At 42.3% G+C, this 21,954-nt stretch overlaps 2 protein-coding genes across 7 annotated transcripts in view; one reads left to right on the plus strand and one right to left on the minus strand.

Moving 5' to 3' along the window:
• Positions 1-16,972, minus strand: LOC129709887 (serine/arginine-rich splicing factor 4-like). 4 transcript variants are annotated; one of them, XM_055656555.1, is made up of 6 exons: positions 16,760-16,972; positions 7,433-7,575; positions 6,389-6,501; positions 4,194-4,408; positions 2,236-2,307; positions 1-1,324 (listed from the first exon to the last, which is right to left on the minus strand). In XM_055656555.1, the coding sequence occupies exons 1-6, from the start codon at positions 16,864-16,866 to the stop codon at positions 484-486; spliced, it is 1,491 nt and encodes a 496-aa protein (XP_055512530.1). In that variant the 5' UTR covers positions 16,867-16,972; the 3' UTR covers positions 1-483. The 4 variants fall into 4 exon arrangements, with proteins under 4 accessions (XP_055512530.1, XP_055512529.1, XP_055512528.1 ...); XM_055656554.1 differs by having other exon boundaries at positions 2,236-2,310; XM_055656553.1 differs by having other exon boundaries at positions 2,236-2,325; positions 16,760-16,971.
• The window catches only part of tmem244 (transmembrane protein 244), a 22,023-nt gene continuing 11,527 nt past the window's right edge, over positions 11,459-21,954 (plus strand). The window contains exon 1 of one of the 3 annotated variants that reach the window (XM_055656564.1): positions 11,459-16,611. Coding sequence is in view for 1 of the 3 variants with exons in the window: in XM_055656562.1 (XP_055512537.1) it covers positions 20,281-20,286 (6 nt within the window). In the remaining 2 variants the exon portion in view is untranslated. Of the gene's footprint in view, positions 16,612-20,235; positions 20,287-21,954 lie in introns of those variants that run through there. The other 2 variants (XM_055656565.1, XM_055656562.1) reach the window with 2 other exon arrangements.

Here is a 21,954-nt window from a genome sequence, read left to right on the forward strand (position 1 = left end):
GACATTTATTTGCACTTTATTGAACCAAACCAAAAAAAGCATGTTATCCTGCTGGGGAAAAAAACAGGCAAGAGCTATCCCTCACAACAGAGGGAGGGAGCAAATTTCTACATTTTGATTACACTGTATTGGCAAGACTTTACAATCTGCTATGTTTTGGCTAGGAAGTCCACAACATCAGAAATGTATTATTTAAATGATCAATACAAATGAATGTAACTTAAGACTTCATTGTACATATCCAACAACACCAGCAGTGGTGGGCATCTTTGCTCTGCACACATTATACCTACCTAAGAATCCTTCTGACAGTACAGGCCCACCATAAAATCTTAATTTAGCACTAAATACATTTCGTCTATTTTGAAAAATGTACAGCGTAATCAGTGCCTATGGTTTGTATTATTTGTGGTGGAGCAGACGACAGACCTGCCTGAAAAAAGATCCGTTAATGTTTTCATAGAAAATGAATAGAGTGGAGATTTAAGATTTTGAGCGTGACCGGGATCTAGAGCGTGACACTGATCTTGACGCAGAGCGAGCAGGCGAACAGGACTTTGAACGTGCTTCGGTTTTGGAAATCGATTTAGACCTGGAACGAGATTTAGATCTGCCCTTTGATCTGGACCTGGACCTTGACCTTGACCTAGAACGAGATGCAAGCCTTGGCTTTGTCTGTTCATTAATGTCCAATTCCCCATCCACTTTTTCACCTTCGCCCTTAGTTTCCTTTTCAACACTTGGTTTTCTGGTCTCTTCCTCCTTTTCCTTTGATTCTGATCTCGACCTAGATCTAGATTGTTCTTTGTCACCTTTTGTTTTCCTGCTCTTACTAATACGCTTGGTCTTGCTTTCACGTTTGCTACGTCTCTTGTTCTTCTCATTTTTACTCCGACTCCTGCTCCGGCTTCTACTCTCACTTCTGCTCCTCTTCCTTCCCTTTCTCTTCTCCCTGCTCTTGCTGCGACTTCTGCTCTTACTCTTGTCTTTACTCCTGCTCCTACTTTTACCCTTCTCTTTGCTTCTACTTCTGCTGCCAGTTTTTTCTCCATCTTTACTCTTACTCAGACTTCTACTCTTTTCTTTGCTAACACTCCTCTCCTTCTCCCCATTTTCATTTCTGGTCTCAGTTTTCTCTGCTGCATCGTTGACTTTAACGTGTTCTGCACTCCGGCTCCTGCTCTTACTCTTCTCCTCACTTCCACTCCTACTACTTGCTCTGATTTTCTTCTCTTTACTTCTGCTCCTGCTCTTGGTTTTGTTCTTGCTCACACTTCGACTTTTGCTTCTGCTTCCGCTTTTGCTCCGAGAGTGCGAACCAGAGCTGGAAAAGATTCAACATTTGTTCTCAGTCAAAGACAAAATTGACTAGTGTGAAAGTAGAGATCTAAGCAGGACATATCTGCCGTTGCAGCATAACATCAGATAAAATTTCAATTCTTTCCCATTCAATTCTTGGTTTACACCTCAGTCATGCCCAACTCTCACCACCCACCACCGGAGGCCCGGCCCGACCTACCGCTCACCACCCACTGGCAGCCCGATGGCCCAACTGATCCTCCACAGCATCCATTGGCCTACCGTCAAGCCCGACCGACAGACTGACCGATTGACGGACTGACTGACCGAGTGACTGACCCTAATCCTAGCTCTACATTTGTTACTTATCATTTTTATTCAACAGTTGACATCATAACTTTATAAAGATAAATCAATTGAAAAACAAAATGATCAGCAAGGTTAGCATTACCTTTATTCCTTGGAAACCTTGCTATAGTTTTGATGTAATTAGGAGTAGCCATGATTTAAAACAAAGTGCGGGATTGAGGTCGGACGCAAATTGACCAATGTCAAACATGCATTGATTGGGCGATTACTCCTCGGAAAATTTGAGGTTTTTCTCATATTTTTAAAAAATGTGCAGGTTTTGGTCGACGAGTTTCCGGTATGATTTATATTATATTTTTACACAATATGTTAAAAATTCAGGTAGTTCCGTGAGTTGGGTCACGAACTTGAACGGAAAAGCTCCTTGGCCCATATCCTAATTTGACTTTCCACACAATAATTTTATTCAATATTAATAGCAATATTCATCCCTTTACCTGTGAAATAAATATTTAGACTAGGTCTTTCAACTTCAAGCAATGGACCATCAAAAAACAATACTGGAATCAACATGCTGTCACAATGCATAAAGACATTTTGAAAACTAAGTTGGTACTGTATACACACCGTGATCGGGATCTGCTACTTTTACTGCTTCCGCTGTGGCTTCGACTCTTGTTATGAGAGTGTGAACGATTTCTGCTTTGAGAACGAGACCTAGGTTGTTTTAAAAGGCCATGAAAGAAAGAACCAGATACTACTAACATGAACTTTTCAATAACAAGAAATTACATGAATGAATGAATATTTCTGTACAGCACAATTATTTGATAAAAATTGACACCAGCCCGAGATGAAACAAAATGGGGTGGCTAAAATATTTGGAGGGCATATAAAGAAAAGTTCAGAAATTAGAATGAGTTAACAGGAGTGATAGACTTATCCAATGTATGGGCAGGGAGAAATCACAGGTGAACAAGCACTATAGAATAATGTTCACATTATTTATATAGTATAATGTCAGCATAAGGAACTACAGATGCTGGAATCTTAAGTTAAACACAAAGTGCTGGAGTAACTCAACAGGTCCGGCAGCATCAGTGGAAGGAAGGGATAGCCAACACTTTGGGTCAGGAGCCTTCGGAGCCTTCGGAAGGCTCCCGACCCAAAATGTTGCCTAACCATTCCTTCTGTAAATGCTACCTGAGCCGCCAAGTTGCTCCAGCACTTTGCGTTGTAACTTTAATGTCCCCGGATTATGAACACTCGGTTTGTGGACACCCCTACATACATACGGACAAGCACCAATGATATCATTACGTTGAAAAGTCCGATGTACAATCATTCCCACGAATGTCAGAAATTGCTAACTCTCTCCCTCCCCATTTTTAATAATTGTTTTTTATTATCAGTATTGTGCTTTTGATGACATTCGTTACAATACTGTGGCAGTATGGTTACCATGGAGTGATTGCTGTGTATTTTCTGACATGGACAAAAATCGACATGAATGTCTGTAAAAACAGAACTGGTTCGTTACCCAGGTACGACCTGCAAGGCATTTCGCAAATGTGTAATCATGTGTAAAATTCTTAAGGGGTTGGACAGGCTAGATGCAGGAAGATTGTTCCCGATGTTGGGGAAGTCCAGGACCAGGGGTCACAGCTTAAGGATAAAGGGGAAATCCTTTAAAACCGAGATGAGAAGAACTTTTTTCACACAGAGAGTGGTGAATCTCTGGAACTCTCTGCCACAGAGGGTAGTTGAGGCCAGTTCATTGGCTATATTTAAGAGGGAGTTAGATGTGGTCCTTGTGGCTAAGGGGATCAGGGGGTATGGAGAGAAGGCAGGTACGGGATACTGAGTTGGATGATCAACCATGATCGAAGGGCCGAATGGCCTACTCCTGCACCTAATTTCTATGTTTCTATCTAGAAATCAACATCAAACCACGCCAGGAACTGGTAGCATACGTGGCTTGATCAAAGAATGGTCCTTAAAACGACAAGGGATTTTGGAAAGGGATTCCAGGGCTTACAGGAATCTGTCATTGGTAAAGGGGATGCTCAAAGACCAAAATTGAAGTAATGCAGAATCCTTGAACAGTTGTAGGGCTGGATAAAGTCATGCAAGTGAGAGTAAATTTAAAATTTGAGGCACCAGTAGATGAACACCAAACATAGTTCAGCCTGTGAACAGAACAAATTAAAAAAAAGCAAGGAAAGTCCTTTAGGAGCTTACGAAGGAACTGCAGATGCTGGAAAATCGAAGGTAGACAAAAGTGCTGGAGAAACTCAGCGGGTGCAGCAGCATATATGGAGCGTAGGAAATAGGCAACGTTTCGGCCCGATGCTGCTGCACCCGCCGAGTTTCTCCAGCACTTTTGGCTACCTAAGTTCTTTAGGAGCTCGGGTTTATGGGAATCTGAGTGGGAAGACCATTGGAGTAGTTCAGGAAGCAATGTTCTTTCAGTATCAGTTAGGCTTAGGCAATGACAACGGCAAGTGATGAAATGGTGCTGAATTACACAAAACAACATCCCAATCAAAACTGCACCCCAATTTTCGATGACTATTTTCAAATACCTTGAGCGGCTACGGCTCCTGGAGTAAGAGCGTCGTCGTCGTGACGATGGCCTATCTTCAACCAATCTGATTCTCCTGCCATTAACCTCGGTCCCATCCAGTTTGTCAAGAGCTCTTTTCATATCAGAGTAAGACTTAAATTCAATGACACCTTCATTCTTTCTTCCTTTATGTGCATCTGCATATGTTACTTCACCTGCTTGACGCATATAATCCTACAAAAGTACAGTATAAATCTCATTACATTTTCTTCCTTTACCTTTTATTTCTATCTTTCATTGAGCAGTAAAGTAAGGAAACGTTGAATAAAACTGAACCATTGACAGATGTACATCTTTAAGCAAATCGGCTGAACGTACTGTATACAATGATTATAAATTCTAGCCAGCCACAAAGATAACGCCAAATTATTCTTAAACTAGCCTTCTAAGCCCTTTCACATAATGTCTACATAACTAATTACTAATCTTTGCAAAAACGTTTTGTTCGAACGCAAAAACATTGAGAAATCACATGTGCACAGAACTAATCATTAGGCTTAATTCTTTGGATAACAAGCTTAAAGCAAATGCAACTTGCTATGTGAATGCTTGTTACACCAATTTCCGAACATGAGGTCGACTAAAAATTAAATGCCAGGGCACTGCCATTCCTTCAGATTTTCTTTAATGCTTGTGTTTTTAACACTTCATGTTGCTCACTGGAAGCAGGGTATTATATCACGAGTGGACCAAATCATACGCCCTCCCCCCTCCCCCCACCCGGCAGATTTATCAGCACTAACAACTTGTATTGCGTCAGATAGTAGTCTTGCTGACTGCCTTTCTCCCTCCTGCAACTGCTATCACCCCAGGTAGAACAGTTGATCAATATATAAACAAAAATGACCCAACCAAATTTTATCTGCCACGTTCAATATTTTAAGTGGTTAATTTATTTGTGACCATCATCATTCCTGTTTCTAAACTTCAACCTTACATTCTATTCCATTGGTTCTTATGCAGACACTTTACCTTTGAAAATGAAATCCACCTGATGTTCCACTGTCTACTTTTATGGCACCATCACCACAAGGATTGCAGTGGTTCAAGAAGGCAGTCAACCATCACCACCTCAAGGCAACTAGGAATGGGCAATAAGTGAGGTCTTGCCAGCGTCACCAACATCCCGAGAACAAATAAAAATATTTTTGGGTACTACAATTTCCATTTTTGCCACCCTTCAACCTCCTTAGATCTAGTGTAACTATCATGTTAGTGTCCATATTATTAATGTTTATTAAACCTTTCAAACATTACTCAGTATTTGTACAGTAATAACTATTAACCTAAATTCTACCCTCAAGTCCCAGAAACGTGTTTGAATCCAAAATTGTATTTAAATATCAGGAGAACAAACTACTATACAAATCATTAATTGGTGTATTGTAATCAATTACTGTGTAAATTATTTATAAAGAACAATTTATAGGGAATGTTTAAAAGCCACCTTTAATATCCATATTTATTTTTAAATCCAGTCACCTTGTCATCCTCTTCAAATAACATTAATATTTGCTGGGCAACATTCAAGAAATTGGTCACTCTCTAATATCCCACAATGGGCCATTCTTCATCTGAGCCTTGATGGTGAGAGGAGCTGTCACAGCCAAATTTGAGCCAGACTTCACCTGATTTTCACAAAGATGCACATTTTAAGGAGTGTTGTCAGGAGAAAGATCCACATAGTTGTTTCCTACCTATCGCTAAGTGTTGACAACAATTGTAATACCTACTTGTGTCACCAATGTTTAAATCAGATAACGCGGAAACTGGGATTCCGACTTGGATATTTATGTTCAACAGGCCCCAATTACAGAAGATAAATTACTGCACACTATTTGTGTATACAATCATGTCAGCATTCTACCTTTTATAATGAAGAAAATAACCACATAGACAGGTTACATTTTTGAACTTTGAGCACTTAGGTCATAGCTTCTGAGACTATACAAACTTTAAAGTTAAGTGTCATGTAAAATAGGTATTCTAATCATGTACAACTAAATTCTTGCAGAATATTTTCTATGTTTACTACTATGTATTCAAATCCATATTAAATAAGGAAGATTTGAGAGCAACCTTCCTCGAACAGGGTTCTTCACAATATATACTTAGTGACAAATCTTTCATGGTCACACAAGATACATCACAAACCTTCAAGTCTTGCCAGCTGCAACGACTAGATAAATTTTCCACAATAAGTCTATATTCTGTACGAGTTGGAGGTCCATATCTGTCTCTTCCAGATCTTCTATAACCATAACCACCTTTAAAGGTGACAGGTAGACACAACAATAACATTTTAGTTAGTGCACTTACCTTTTCTTTGAATTCACCATTAAATATAGGTTACAATGATAAAATTTAAAAACAGGACAACTACAATATTAATAACTCATCCCAGCAATTTAAACTGTAGCACCCCACACTAAAATTAACACTACATTTTATCCGTATAAATTATTTCAAAAATTAAAACTTTAGATAATTAAAAGATTATAAAATCAATGTAACTTTTAGATATTTAATGTAATTTAATAAAGCAAAAAGATTACAAAAGCATGCACAATAAATTATATGAAAATGATAATGATTTGATAAAATAACCAAACCACTAAACCAGTTACCAGCTATACTTACGGTGAAATATGGTTTTCAGAATATTTGACATGAAAAAGATTTCAGGCACCTATTTTCAGTTTTATCACATCTGCCTCTAACCCTTGGGGTCCTCACCACCCAGGTCTAATGGCAAGAGTAGCAGTCGTCACATGGCTTCCTTAAGGTCAGCCAAAGGTCAATGGTCTTAGGTCTTAGAGCCACTCATGGAAAGGAAACCCAAGGCCAGCATATGGAACAGGCAGTCATCTTAGCCTCAAAGGACTCTTTTAATTAAAACATTGAGGTCTTTGTTAAGACTATGGTATCAACAATCACAATGAAAACATTGAATCAATTATAATTTAAAAAATGAGTTATTACAATAACAACAAAAATTTAGTCAAATAATGAACATTAGGGTATAGACGTTTTAAATATAAATTACAAAGAAACATTTTTTAAATGTGCAAATTCTTCATTACAAATGTAAATTGCGGCAAATTTATTCTATGTGATGAATTCATATTTAGTAAAATGATTTTTACAAGTTTTACATTAAATATTTTCAAGTCTTGACCAATAAAGTAACGTGCTTACTGCGTTGAGAGCTGTAACCACCATCCCTTCGAGGGCCTCTAGCATGTTCAACGATTACTCTTTCTCCACAAAGTTCTTTACCATTAAGTTCATAAACTGCATCATCTGCATCACGAGGATCATCAAACTCCACAAAGCCATACCTACAAAGGCAAAATACTTTTTTTACAAGCATGTATAATGGACCCAAGAAGATCAGCAAATAAATATTGTAAATCTTAAATCTATCAATTAAACAGCAGAAAGGAAAGGGTACGCACACATCTGCCGAGAACGTCCAAGGTAATTGTAACAAAAGCGTTGTCTAAGATTTAATCTGCGGTGGGCTCATTGGTTATTAAAAAGCACTTAACTGTTCTGCTTGAAATTCCTGTTTACTTTAGTACACAAATGAGCCCATGTGAAATAGTTAGGCTAACTTCTAACTAAAATTAGAACTGTATTTCACAAAGGAAATAGATAATGCAAGGTGACATTAAATGCAATGGAAACAGGTGTAGTTACATGGTAGAGTGGCGCAGCAATAGAGTTGCTGCCTTCCAGCGCCAGAGACCCGGGTTCAATCCCGAATACGGATGCTGTCTGTACCGAGTTTGTACGTCATCCGATGTCCAGAGGGCCATTGACAACGCCCAGAGGATTGTCGGCTGCCCTCTCCTTACCTTGGAGGACTTACACAGTTCCCGCTGCACCAAAAAATCCCAGAGTATCATAAAGGACATTTCCCACCCCGGACACTCCCTGTTTGAACTGTTGCTGTCAGGCAGACGGTACAGATCTACAAGGACAAGGACGAACAGACTAAAAAACAGTTTTTACCCCACTGCTATAAAAGCACTAAATGTAGCCGCCAAGGAACGCAGGGGCGAGACATACTAAGGGACTGTGGTACACTGTGAAATCGACAGAAGGATGGAGGGTTGGGTGTTTATGCGTGCTATTTTCGTGATATTTATTTTAGTTGTTTATCTTTTAATATTTTACCTTGTATGTATCGTTAGCTTTTAGAAATGTTTGAATGGTGCACTGACTGGCTGACATTTTTAAATTTTGTTGTACATGGTTCATGTTACAATGACAATAAAGAAACTATTCTATTCTATTCTATCCCCATGATGGCGTGGGGTTTCTCCGAGACCTTCAGTTTCCTCCCACTCTCCAAAGACATACAGGTCTGTAGGTTAATTGGCTTGGTATAAGTGTAAATTGTTCCTCATGTGTATAGGAGTGTTATTGTGCCGGGGTTGCTGCTCAGGTCAGGCCAAGAAAGGCCAGAAATTTGAAAACAGTATTTCACGTTTTTCATTCTCCTCAGCTGTATTCAGACGGTCAACAAAATTTACCCAAAGATACTTATAAAGGACCCAATGGCCAGCACCCCAGGGTTATAAAGGAGGTCACTGCAGAGGACCACACCAAGGCACAGCTTGTAGAGCTGGGAGGCAGTTGAAGAGAATAAGGGGAGAAATAAATAAGACTAATGCAGGATTAATGTAAATGGACAATTGGTGATCAGTGTGGATTTGTTGGGCCAAAGAGCCCGTTTCCATACTGATGAGTGTAGAGTTTAGAGCCATTGGTTGAAGTTTTTCAAAACCCACTGGATTCCAGGGAAATACCAATGGATTGGAAAATTGCAAATGTAACTCACCTGCTCACAAAGAGAGGGCGATAAAAGCAGGAAACTATAAGCATGCTGTCTTAACTGCGGTTACCAAGATTGTGGAGTCCTCACTCAAAGCAATACACTTTCATTTTGTAAAACTTAAGATAATCAAATGGATTCATTGTAATTTTATGCATGGTAATTCATGATTAACAACTATTCTCGTCAATAGCGTGGAAGCTGTAGATTCTTTGGAGTTTAAATGAGCGATGACACTATTGAAACGCAAGACCCTCTGAGGGCATTAACCCAGTAACTGTTACTGGTGGAAGAATCTTGAACAAGAGGATATAGTTACAACAAACAGGGATGGTAATTTAAAATGTTCACACAGAGAGTGGTGAATCTCTGGAACTCTCTGCCACAGAGGGTAGTTGAGGCCAGTTCATTGGCTATATTTAAGAGGGAGTTAGATGTGGCCCTTGTGGCTAAGGGGATCAGGGGGTATGGAGAGAAGGCAGGTGCGGGATACCGAGTTGGATGATCAGCCATGATCATATTGAATGGCGGTGCAGGCTCGAAGGGCCGAATGGCCTACTCCTGCACCTAATTTCTATGTTTCTAAAATGGAGGTGTGTAGAATTTCTTGCAAAGGCTGACAAACCTCTGGAATTCTATACTCCAGGTGGTTTTGAAGACTGCATACTTTGAAGTGTTTAATGGGGAGAGATAAATGTTTAAAAGATGGATAATTCAAGGTTCTGGGGAACTGGCACATAAGAGCTGAGGTCTTGTATAAATCAACCATAATCATATTGAATGATAGAGCAGGATTGAAGAGCTAGGTACTCCTGCCCTTTTTATTCTCGTGTTCATCACAAGGATAAAGTTTAAAGGTGATTCCAATGTAAAAAGTACAGTGTTTTTATGAATCTTTGCTTTGCATTTTTTGTTATTAAGATAGGTAAAACATATGGCAACACGGATATATTTTGCAATTCTGCTTTTACTGATCTAATAAATGAAATAACTGGTAAAAAAAAGTTGGTGTGAATCCTTGTTTAAAAGCTTGTTTTCCAGCAAAGCAAAAGGATTGTTTCCTAATTAAAATAATTTTCCGGTCACCTTGAAGTATGTTAATTAAATTAGATTCACAAACAGAAAGGTAGTCAAATTCTTCAACTGCCATAAGCAGTAAACAACAACAATTATTTAGCTTATTTTGTGTACTAAAATTAGCCATTTTTTCCATAAGAGTTCCTGACAATCAAACTAGGGAATATCAGGAGGGCAAATAAAGTAGAGCATAGAAGTAGGAAAGAATAAGAGTAGGTAGTGAGGTTTAGGGAAGGCATTTCAGATCTTAGGGCCTTGGCAGTTCAAAGGCATGGCCGTTGAAAGTATGCATGTTTGAAATTAGGTATATTCATGAGAGCAAAACCAAAGTAATAGACATTTCGAAGGACTTCAGGCTGAATGAGATTAGACACTTGGACGGGTGAAGGCTCGCAGGAATTTGAAAACAAGGACTTAAACTTGGGCAATGCTTAACCAAGAGCCAATGCAGACTGAAATAATAGTGGCACATATTAGATCAGAGCAGCATGGTCTAGATGGCCTCAAGTACTTAAAGAAGAGAACAAGGGAGGATGGTCAAGAGTATTTTAGTATAGGGTGATTTCACCAAAGGTCAAATGAGCGTAGATCCCCCCTCACGTGACCGAACATTTTAACTGGAGGACATATGTCAGATCGGTACATGTTAGTGAATGGGGAAACACGCACTTTCCCACCCGTTAAAAACATGGAAAACGGACGATTTTTTAGCTGAAATTTTCTGTGCTAGTCGGGGTGACCGTGAAGCACAGTGACCTAAATTTTCAGGCAAAAAAAAGATAGAAAGTAAGGTAATTACAAGAGGGAACTGAAGGTGGAAAACAGCGGAAGTGAACAGCTGACATTTGCCGTGGAGATTTTAAGATCCAAAATATCGGGAATTATCGCGTTTGCTCGCTGAATTTCATCAAAAGTAAGGCATTATTAACTTAATTTTGATGAAATTCAGCGAGCAAACGTGTTAATTCCCGATATTTTGGATCTTAAAATCTCCACGGCAAATGTCAGCTGTTCACTTCCGCTGCTTTCTACCTTCAGTTCCCTCTTGTAATTACCTTACTTTCTATCTTTTTTTTTGCCTGAAAATTTAGGTCGCTGTGCTTCACGGTCACCCCAACTAGCACAGAAAATTTCAGCTCAAAAATCGTCCGTTTTCCATGTTTTTAACGGGTGGGAAAGTGCGTGTTTCCCCATTCACTTACATGTACCGATCTGACATATGTTCTCCAGTTAAAATTTTCGGTCACGTGAGGGGGGATCTACGCTCATTTGACCTTTGGTGAAATCACCCTATAGAGATGCCCTTTGGCTCACCAAGTCCAGACTGACCGTCAATCAACCATTCAAAATAGTCCAACTTTCTCATCCACTCCCAACACACTCAGGCTAATTTACAGAAGCCAAATAATCTACAAACCCACATGTTTTGGGATACGGAGCACCCAGAGGAAATCCATGCAGCCACAGGGAAAATGTGTGAACTCCACACAGACAACAGCCGAGGTCAGGATTGAAACTGGGTCTGCGGTGCTGTGAGGCAGCAGGTCTACCAGCTACGCCACTTTGTAATTTTGTGAATTATTAATAGGTTACTCAGGTTAAGAGGGAACCAAGCCCGTGAATAAAGGACATGAGCAGAAACCCTGGAGTGAGGATCTTTTAGACATGGAAATAGCTGGTTTTAGAGACAGCATAGATAAAAGTTCAAAGCTCAGCTCAGGTTAAAAAAGATACCAACGTCACAATCTGCCTGTTTCAACTTCAGATGCTTACTGGGGAGAGGGATGAAGTTGGTGGATAGGGTATAGAATTAGTGGCAGGAACTGAAGATAATGTCTCAATCTTCCCAATACTTCATATTCATACATGGTCTTAAAAATGCTAAATATCTTCACTCACAGATTCTCCCCTGTCTGACTACACTTAATTTCGTCTTGATCCCTAAGAATGTATTTCAATATGTTTAAACAGATTTACAAAAAGTGACGGCTAGGAAGCCAAAATAATAGCTCATCATAAATAATTAGACAGAGATGTGTCTATAATTAAATTAAGCATTTGGATTGCTGCCTCACAGGTGTAGCAACCTAGGTTCAATCCCAACCTCAGGTGCTGGGTCTGTAGTTTGCATATTCACTATGACTCTGCAAGTTTCCCCCTGGCTGGCTGGTTTCCTCGCAGATCCCAAAGACATACAGGTTGGAAGTCTAAATGAACTATGTAAATTACCCAAAATGTAATTATTTGGTAAAAAGAATCATAGAAACATAGAAAATAGGTGCAGGAGTAGGCCATTCGGCCCTTCGAGCCTGCACCGCCATTCGATATGATCATGGCTGATCATCCAACTCGGTATCCCATCCCTGCCTTCTCTCCATATCCCCTGATCCCTTCAGCCACAAGGGCCACATCTAACTCCCTCTTAAATATAGCCAATGAACTGGCCTCAACTACCTTCTGTGGCAGAGAATTCCACAGATTCACCACTCTCTGTGTAAAAAATGATTTTCTCATCTCGGTCCTAAAAGACTTCCCTCTTATCCTTAAACTGTGACCCCTAGTTCTGGACTTCCCCAACATCGGGAATAATCTTCCTGCATCTAGCCTGTCCAACCCCTTAAGAGTTTTGTAAGTTTCTATAAGATCCCCCCTCAATCTTCTAAATTCTAGTGAGTACAAACCGAGTCTATCCAGTCTTTCTTCATATGAAAGTCCTGTCATCCCAGGAATCAATCTGGTGAACCTTCTCTGTACTCCCTCTATGCAGATGAGCATGAGGGGGAGATTTGATTAAAGGGAAACACGAGTGGAAATGCAATAGAGAAAATTATTGAGGGAGCAGACATAGATTCAATGGGCTAAATGCCCCTCTTCAATATTGTAAGAAATATGATTAAAAAATAATACTAATAAAAAGTACTCAATCCATACTACCGACATCTCCGTCTACGAATATAGCACAAAAATATTTGTAGCCATTATTCTAGTATTCAGCATAATCAGCATCAGAATGAAGACTGTCATACCAGTAATATTTAAAAAAATTAAGAGATGGGAAGGAAACAGTAAAAAAAGGAATCAGGAGAATTTTGATGTACAGTTCCAAAGATGGATTTTAGGCTTTACATGAAGTGACATACCCTCTTCTAATGGACAAGTTTTAGTCTCACAGCTCCACTTCTTTTTAGTAACAAGTAACAAGTAAGTAACAAGTAGCCTTTATTGTCATTCAGACCTTGCAGTCTGAACAAAATTTTGTTGCCTTGCAGTCCTACATATAGTAAAAATTACAAAACACACAATAAACTCAAATTAACATCCACCACAGTGAGTTCACCAGGCACCTCCTCACTGTGGTGGAAGGCAAAAGTCTTAAGTCTTTGTCTCATCCCTTCTTATTCTCCCTCTGCGCCGAGGCCGCTGCCCCAGCCGCTGCTGTGGTGTTAATAATGAGATTCATCTCAGATTACAGATACTGATCAATTGATTAAATGGGCAAATAGAATTAAATCCAGCCAAAATGTAAGATGACTGGTAGCACGTGGGGAGTAAGTACTGTGGAAGAGGGACTACGGTCTATCCTTAATTTGGTTTTCCAATGCCTGGGAGCGAATGTTGCCAACCGGCACATTCCAGGGGCACATGCTAAAGGATGCACTTAAGAATGGCAGAGAATGGAAAGGCATTGTGGGGAAAGACTGAGGTCCATTTGCCATTAGACATTCAGTCTTTAGATGAAAGGACTGAATCCATTGTAATAACCTCCCAAACACTTATTGGGTACAATGCTCAAAAAGACCACAAGTGGCACTGGTGCTTTGTACACAGAATGCATTAGACTGACAGCATTGAATCTAAGGAAAACCATATACTGATTTGCGTTTCCTGTATCTTTTTTTAAAATGAAAATCCAAGACTTTCTAAAAGTGCCGCATAAGTACCAGGGAAGGAAGCGTTTGGAAAACTAGCTTTTGTTAGCAAGAAAATAGAAGAGTGGTTATGGTAAGTTTTATAAAATATCAGTAATGCCATAACTTGGATATTGTGAGCCATTCTGATCACTACACTATAGAAAGGACATGATTGCACGAGAAACATGCAGATGAGATGCATCAAGATGTGCAGGAACTGCAGATGCTGGTTTAAATAAAAAATAGACACAAAATGCTTGAGTAACTCAGCGCAACAGGCAGCATCTCTGGAGAGAAGGAATGAGGGACGTTTCCTCAGATGGAGCTTTTTCAATTATGAGAATAGACGTATACAAAATTATGTGGAGCACGGACAGGGAAGACAATAGAACACTTCTTCCTATAGCAAAGGACATGGGTTTAAGGTAAGAGCTTTAGAGAGGATCTGGGAAGAATATTTTCACCCAGAGGATGGTTACAACCTGAAATGCACAGCCTGAATGGACAATGGAAGCTGATACTTTCACACCATATCACGTATCTAGATAAGCACTTGAATCACCAAGGCACAGAAGGTTATCAAATGTTTGTAAATGTGTAGATGAGTAAATTAGGGTCATAAACTATGGTGAACAGTTAAGAGTTTCAGTGAAATGTCTTATCCAAAAGAGCAGCAGCATGGCAACACCACACCAAACTGAAATAATTTTTATAAAGTGCAGCTTGAATCACAATTGTTAATAAAATGTTAAAATAAATAATTACAATAATGCGGATACAAAAAGTACTTTCTTGAGGGAATCAGAGAATTGTGAGCATAACTTTAAGGTGAAAGGGGCAAATTTTAAGGAGATGCACAGGGCAAGTTTTTTTTTTCCTTTACAGAAAGCGATGGGTACCTGGAACATGCTGCCTGGGGTGGTGGTGTAGGCAGATGTGACAGTGACAGGCAGCTTCTCTGGAGAGAAGGAAAGGGTGACATTTCAGGTCAAGACCCATCTTCAGACTGAGAGTCGGGGGAGAGGGAGTGAAACTAGTCAGATAACTTGGGTGGGGGAGGGATAGAGAGAGAGAGGTAAAACTGGGTTATTTGAAGTTAGAAAAATCAATATTCATGCCTCTGGGTGGACTTAAAAAGCTGGAGTAATTCAGCGGATCAGACAGCAACTATGAAGAAATAGGTGACTCCTCGGGTTGAGATCCTTCTTCAGACTGAGTCAGGGGAGAGGGAAACAAGAGATATAGACTGTGATGTAGAGATATAGAACAAATGAATGAAAGATATGCAAAAACTAACGATGATAAAGGAAACATGCCCTTGTTAGCTATTTGCTAGGTGAGAACAAGTTACAGGCAATGAGATTCAACAAGACGACTTTGAGGCTGGTGCATCAGATGGGGGATGGATGGAGAGAGGGAATGTAGGGATTACTTGGCGAAATCAATATTCATACCGCTGTCACTCCAGCATTATTATTGTTTGTTTTTTGTGTGTATGTATGTGTGTATATATGGCCTGTGTTGTTATTGTCTCGTTCAATGTGTAGTTTGTTGTAGATTTTATATTGTTTTTAACTGTGTATATGTGGGGGGCGGGGGTGGGAGGAACTTTTAATCTCTTCCCTGCACGGCAGACCTGACCTTTTCCCTGCTGGGTCAACGTTGTTGTTGGGGCCTAGCACCGTGGAGCGGCCTCCAGCCAGAACGACCTGGAGGCTCCAGAGCCTGTGGACTTACCATCGTGGGGCTAGCCGGCCTCGGGGCATGGGGAGCTGTGGTGGCACGCGGCTGTGACCAGACTTTGGAGCTTCGGAGGCTCCAGTTGCAGGCCTGTGGATGGTGACATCGGAAGCTCGCGGGTCCCTGGTGGGAGACCGCTGTTCGGAGCTCCCGCGGCGGCAGCTTTTCCCGCCCGAGTTGTGGAGCTGAAAAGGACCCGGAGCGGGGCCTGACATCGATCGGCGTGGCTTTAACGGCCGCGGGACTTGCCATCACCCGCCGGGGGCTTTAACATCGGGAGAGGATGGAGAGCAGTGGAGAGACAAGACTTTGCCTTCCATCACAGTGAGGAGGAGATTCACTGTGATGGATGTCTGTGTGAATTGAGTTGGTTGTGTGTCTTGTAAAATTGTTTCTTCTTGCTGTATGGCTACAGAAATGCAAAGTTCCTAACGGAAAAATAAAGTTCATTGTATTGTATATATATGTATGTATTTGCATGTGTATATACACACACTTAAGTTTTTTTTCTCTATCGTTTATTATATTGTTTACAGTGTATTGTGTTAACATATTGTTCTGTTGTGCTGCCGCTGCAAGTAAGAATTCCATTGTTCTCTCTGGCACAATGTATAAAACACTCTTGGTAGTCTGTGTCTGCGGGACCGCGCGTGCGCGCTGGCAGATCGCCGGCTCCGCACGCATGCGCGGTGGCGGTCCTCGGGGCTTGGCGCGCACGTCGCCTCCCCGCGCCGCTAACAAAGAGAGAGAGAGACAACGGTAACTCGGCGCCGCGGTCCCCGCCCGCCTGTCCGGCCACAGATACAGTGAGCAGAGCCGGTCTGATGCCGGGTGGGGTGGGGGGTTTGCAGCAGAAGGGGGTCCCAGAGGGAGAGAGGGAGGGGGTGAGTGAGGGGCGCCCGCCCGCCCGCCGTGTGGTCGCCATTTTCCCCGCCTCTCTGCGACCGGACTCACCCGTTCTTTATGTCCACCTCCAGGATCTTCCCGTAGCCCTTGAAGAAGCGCTCCACGTCGCGCTCCCGGGCCTGGTAGCTGAGCCTGCCGATGTACACCCGCGGCATCTCTGCCTCTCACTCGCTGCCCGCTCCCCGACGCCGCTGTCCGCGGTTCCAAAGTCACCGTCGCTGCAGCCCGCCCGCTCGGCGTCGTGCGTCAGGCGTAGCCCCTCCCCGGCGTCGTGCGTCAGGCGTAGCCCCTCCCCGGCGTCGTGCGTCAGGCGTCGCCCCTCCCCGGCGTCGTGCGTCAGGCGTAGCCCCTCCCCCGGCGTCGTGCGTCAGGCGTAACCCCTCCCCGGCGTCGTGCGTCAGGCGTCGCCCCTCCCCGGCGTCAGGCGTAGCCCCTCCCCGGCGCCGTGCGTCAGGCGTAGCCCCTCCCCGGCGTCGTGCGTCAGGCGTAGCCCCTGCCCGGCGTCGTGCGTCAGGCGTAGCCCCTCCCCGGCGTCAGGCGTCGACCCTCCTCGGCGTCGTGCGTCAGACGTCGACCCTCCCCGGCGTCAGCACGTTGCTCACGTCGCTCCAGACACGTGACCAGGCTAGCTCAGAGAACCAAACATCACAGACAATAGACAATAGGTGCAGGAGGAGGCCATTCGGCCCCTCGAGCCAACACCGCCATTCAATGTGATCATGGCTGATCGTCCCCAATCAATAACCCGTGCCTGCCTTCTTCCCATATCCATTGATTCAAAGATAGATGTGTATAGCAATTCGTTCTTCCCCCGCACAATTAAAGCATGGAATAATCTCCACCCAACTATAGTTACCCAACCAGATGCAACTAAATTTAAAGTAGTTCTTTCTTCCCAATAACCCTTTCTGGCTTATGCCCTCCCTTCACCACCTCCAGTTTAAATTCCATTTGGAATATTTTGGAGGACCAAGAAACCAAGAACCAAGATTCCACTAGCCTCTAGATCTCTATCTATCTCTCTCTTAAATCCATCCAGTAACTTGGCCTCCATTGCCCTCTGTGGCAGGGAATTCCACAAATTCACAACCCTCTGGGTGAAAAAGTTTTTTTTCACCTCAGTCTTAAATGGCTGCCCCTTTATTCTAAGATCTTTGCAAAGAACCAGACAAATAAACTTGGGTGTGTAGGAAGGAACTGCAGATGCTGGTTTGCACTGAAGATAGACGCAAAATGCTGGAATAACTCAGCGGGACAGGCAGCATCTCTGGAGAGAAGGAATGGGTGACGTTTTGGGTCGAGACACTGCTTCAGACTGAGATTCACAGGAGAAGGAGACACAGAGATAAGGAAGTGTATGGTGTGAAAACCAGACATCAAAGGAGATGCAGGTCAAGGAAAATGTAGAATTGATAATCACAGAGGGGGAGCAGTGAGAGAGGATACTGCAGAACTCCCATTGGAGAGAGGACGGGAACTTCTTCAAAGTAGGCATACGTTGAGGAGATTTAACTTGGACCTTCCACGTTGAGTATGAAACAACAACTTACTAAATAGAGAACCTCATCATGTCTTCATTTTCCTTTCGAACCTTTACCAACTCCAACCCAATGCAATTACAAAAGAAAGGTGGTATACGACCAAAGAAAAAATATATTGCATAACTTTAAGTTTGTCAATTTGCTGACCTTCAATCACATCACGATATTTTCTGAACACGTGGGTAAACGGCACTGAGGTTCTGATGGTACCATGATGTATCCATTTAATTGAAGATGTGCACAAAATGGTGGAGTAACTCAGCGTGTCATGCAGCATCTCTGGAGAGAATGAATGGCTGATGTTTTTGGTCGCAACTCTTCTTCAGAATGAAGTTTCTATTCTGCACTCTGTATCTTTTCCTTTGCAAAACAAAGTTTTACACTGTCCCTCAGTACACGTGACAATAAAGATGACAAAATGTGCTGGAGTAGCTCAGCAGGTCAGGCAGCATCTCTGGAGAACAGGTCTTGCACTGTCTGACCCACTGAATTACTACATCACTCTGTCTTGTTTTGTAAACCAGCATCTGCATGTTTGAAGGTTTCTGACCCAAAACATCACCTATTCCTTCTCTCCAGAGATGCTACCCAAAACTTTGTAGCTGATGCCATGATGCTGAGGACCCTGAGAACTCTGACCAGAAAGCTCATGTTTTGATTTCCGTTTTCAATCAGCAAAACCATAAAGTATGTTTGCAGATTTGTCGCTGTGCATGGATGTGTGTGTGCAAGGATAGAAAAGAATAGGGCTTGATAATTCTCTCCAGTTTTGAATAGCCTTCGGATATTAATCTTGGCTCGGATGTGGTCAAGTTGAGTTTATAAGCACAAGTACGATGTGCTACAGGTACAATGGAAATCTTGCAGCAGCATCACAAGCGCAAGAAACAAAACACTGACAACAAAAAATACTGCAAAAAATGACATTAGTACAAAACACAATGGTACACCAGAGGTGGTCAGAAATGGTCCTTTGTCAAAGATAGACACAAAGTGCTGAAGTAACTCAGCGGGACAGGCGGCATCTCTAGAGAGAATGGGTGATGTTTTGGGTCGAGACCCTTCTTCATACTAGAGTCGGGCGAAAGGAAAACGAGAGATATGGACGGTGATGTAGAGAGATATAGAACAAATGAATTAAAGATATCCAAAAAAGTAACGATGATAAAGGAACAGGCCATTGTTAGCTGTTTGCTCGGTGAGAACGAGAAGCTGGTGCAACTTGGGTGGGGGAGGGAATAGAGAGTGAGGGAATGCAGGGGTTATTTGAAGTTAGGGAAATCAATATTCGTACCACTGGGTTGTAAGCTGCCCAAGCAAAATATGAGATGCTGTTCATCCATCTCACTCTGACAATGGAGGAGGCCTAGGACAGAAAGGTTAGTGTGGGAATGGGAGGGGGAATTAAAGTGTTTGCAACCGGGAGATCCAGGCAGACTGAGTGAAGGTGTTCAATGAAACGATTGTCCAGTCTACATTTGGTCTCCCTGATGTATAAGGGTCCACATCTTGAATAACGCCTATGTATAAGAGTCCACATTTTGAAAAACGCAGATGTATAAGGGTCCACATCTTCTTATGTCAAGGATTAGGCATGTGCGGGTCGGTTCAACACACAAAAACATAAACGATTACACATAAATTTTACAAAACTGAAAAATACTGCAAAAAAAGAACAAGAGTGTACAAAAACACACAATTGTACAAAAGAGGTGGACAGAAATGTTCCTTTGGCGAGGTAGGATTAGGGGTGTGTGCTGGCTCAAGAAACTGATAGCTGTAGGAAAGTAGCTGTTCACTTGGACAAAGTTAACAGAAGCTGCAGCTCTCTAGACTTGAAACCAGTAAAATGTCACAGTTTTCAAATGAAATTATAATCCATTTAATCACTTAAATAGCATTCTAACTGCCCATTGTACAGTATTATGACATCAGACTCACGCATTCTCATTCCCGATGCATTCTCATTACTGAGCCCATCATGAATTCTGAGGTACTGCTATTTGAACTCGGGCATCGACTGAGAAAATGAAAGTAAGCAAAATACTGTCACGGGTAAATTTCAAGCCCTGACGCAGCGGGAGGTTTAAAAAGGGAGCTGATGGTTTGGCTGTGGGAGTCGATTTCAAGCTCTGTGTGGCAACGGGTGGTTATAAAAGGGAAACGTTGGAGGTGCCGAGGCAGTTAGTTTGAAGCTCTGATGTAGCGGGCGATTTGAAAAGCGAGCTCTTGGATTGGCTCATTGAGAGGCCAAGGTAAGATGTAGTGGAGTGGTATTTAGGGGACGGCCATTTTGGAGCAAGGCTGTGTTGAGACAAAGTGCTTTGTTGAGGTTACGACGAGGTTACGATGTCAGGTTGGAGAACACGATCGTTTTGTGTGTGTGATTTTCTGTTCCTCTTGGTCTTAGTACGGTAGAGAGGGCAGGTGGGAATGTGGAATGTAGATGAGTGACTACCAGGAAAGTGGGGGGTGGGGGGGGGGGGGAATGACCCATCAAGGGGGAGCAGCAGTCAGGTTTGTGACATTGGACCTGGCCATGAGGTGCAGCAGAGAAATTTCCATCTGTATTCACCAAAGAGAAGGACATGGAACACGGTAAGATCAGTGTGGAAAATACTAATGTGCAAGGGCAGTTTGAAATCAAGATGGAGGTGGTCTTGAAGAGCATTTTGGTGGTTAAATCCCAAGGGCCTGATGGGATCTGTTCCAGGTTATCGAGAGAGGCAAGAGAGGAGATAGCAGGAGCCTTGGTAAAGATCATTGCATCTTCTCTAGCCACAGGCAGGTTCCTGGAGAACTGGAGAGAAGCTAATGTTGTTTCTGTTTAAGAACAGAATTAAAGAAAATCCAGGGAATCATACGCCAGCGAGCTTCATGTCAGTGAAAGAGAAACTATTGGAGAGGACTCTTTGGGATAGATTTTACACACGTTTAGACGAGAATTGGGTCAATTGGGGAGAGTCAGCATGGCTTTGTATACGACAGGTCGTGTCTTACTTACGATCAAGTTGTTTGAAGAGGTGATGAAGGTCGTCATTGATGAATGTAGGGTGGTGGATGTTGTCTGTGTGGATATGAGGAAGGCATCTGATAAAGACCCCATGATATGCTGATCCAGAAGATTAATATGCTCGGGGTTCATAGTAATGTGATCGTATGATTTACAACTGGCTTACTAATAGAAGACAGAGAGAGGGATGTGGTGGAAGGACAATGTGACCAGTGGACATTGACAACAAGCTTGACAACTACTTTCCTATAATAAGGTGACCAAAACTGAACACAATACTCCAATGTGGCCTCACCAACATCTTATGTAACTGTAACATGACCTCCCAACTTACTGATGAAGGCCAATGTGCTGAAAGCCTTCTAGAGCAGCCTATCCACATGTGATGCCCCTTTCAAGATGACTGTGCAGCTGAATTCCTATATCCCTCTGCTCTGCAACACTCCCCAGAGACCTACCATTCTTCTTCTTTTCGTGTCCATCTTGTTGCAAATGTTGACCTTGCTGTCATCGTCCATCCTGAAAAGGATGCAAGCTTCCGGCGACAATCAGTGGAAGCCATCACTTGTTGCAATAGATGTAGGGCGTCAGATAGCACAATGGGCTAAGAGTTCGGCTGGCGACCGGAAGGTAGCCGGTTCAAATCCCGCTTGGAGTGCATACTGTCGTTGTGTCCTTGGGCAAGACAC

This window comes from Leucoraja erinacea, chromosome 26, assembly GCF_028641065.1.
Source record: "Leucoraja erinacea ecotype New England chromosome 26, Leri_hhj_1, whole genome shotgun sequence".
NCBI classification, from domain to species: Eukaryota; Metazoa; Chordata; class Chondrichthyes; order Rajiformes; family Rajidae; genus Leucoraja; species Leucoraja erinaceus.

Excerpts from the sequence above, each read along its gene's own strand:
- LOC129709887 (XM_055656553.1), bottom strand. The coding sequence starts at position 16,866 with ATGCCGCGGGTGTACATCGGCAGGCTCAGCTACCAGGCCCGGGAGCGC. Across the intron at positions 4,409-6,388 it reads GCAGCTGGCAAGACTTGAAG|GATTATATGCGTCAAGCAGG; the intron begins GTTTGTGATGTA and ends GTACTTTTGTAG. Across the intron at positions 1,325-2,235 it reads AGTAGCAGATCCCGATCACG|CTCTGGTTCGCACTCTCGGA; the intron begins GTGTGTATACAG and ends AATCTTTTCCAG.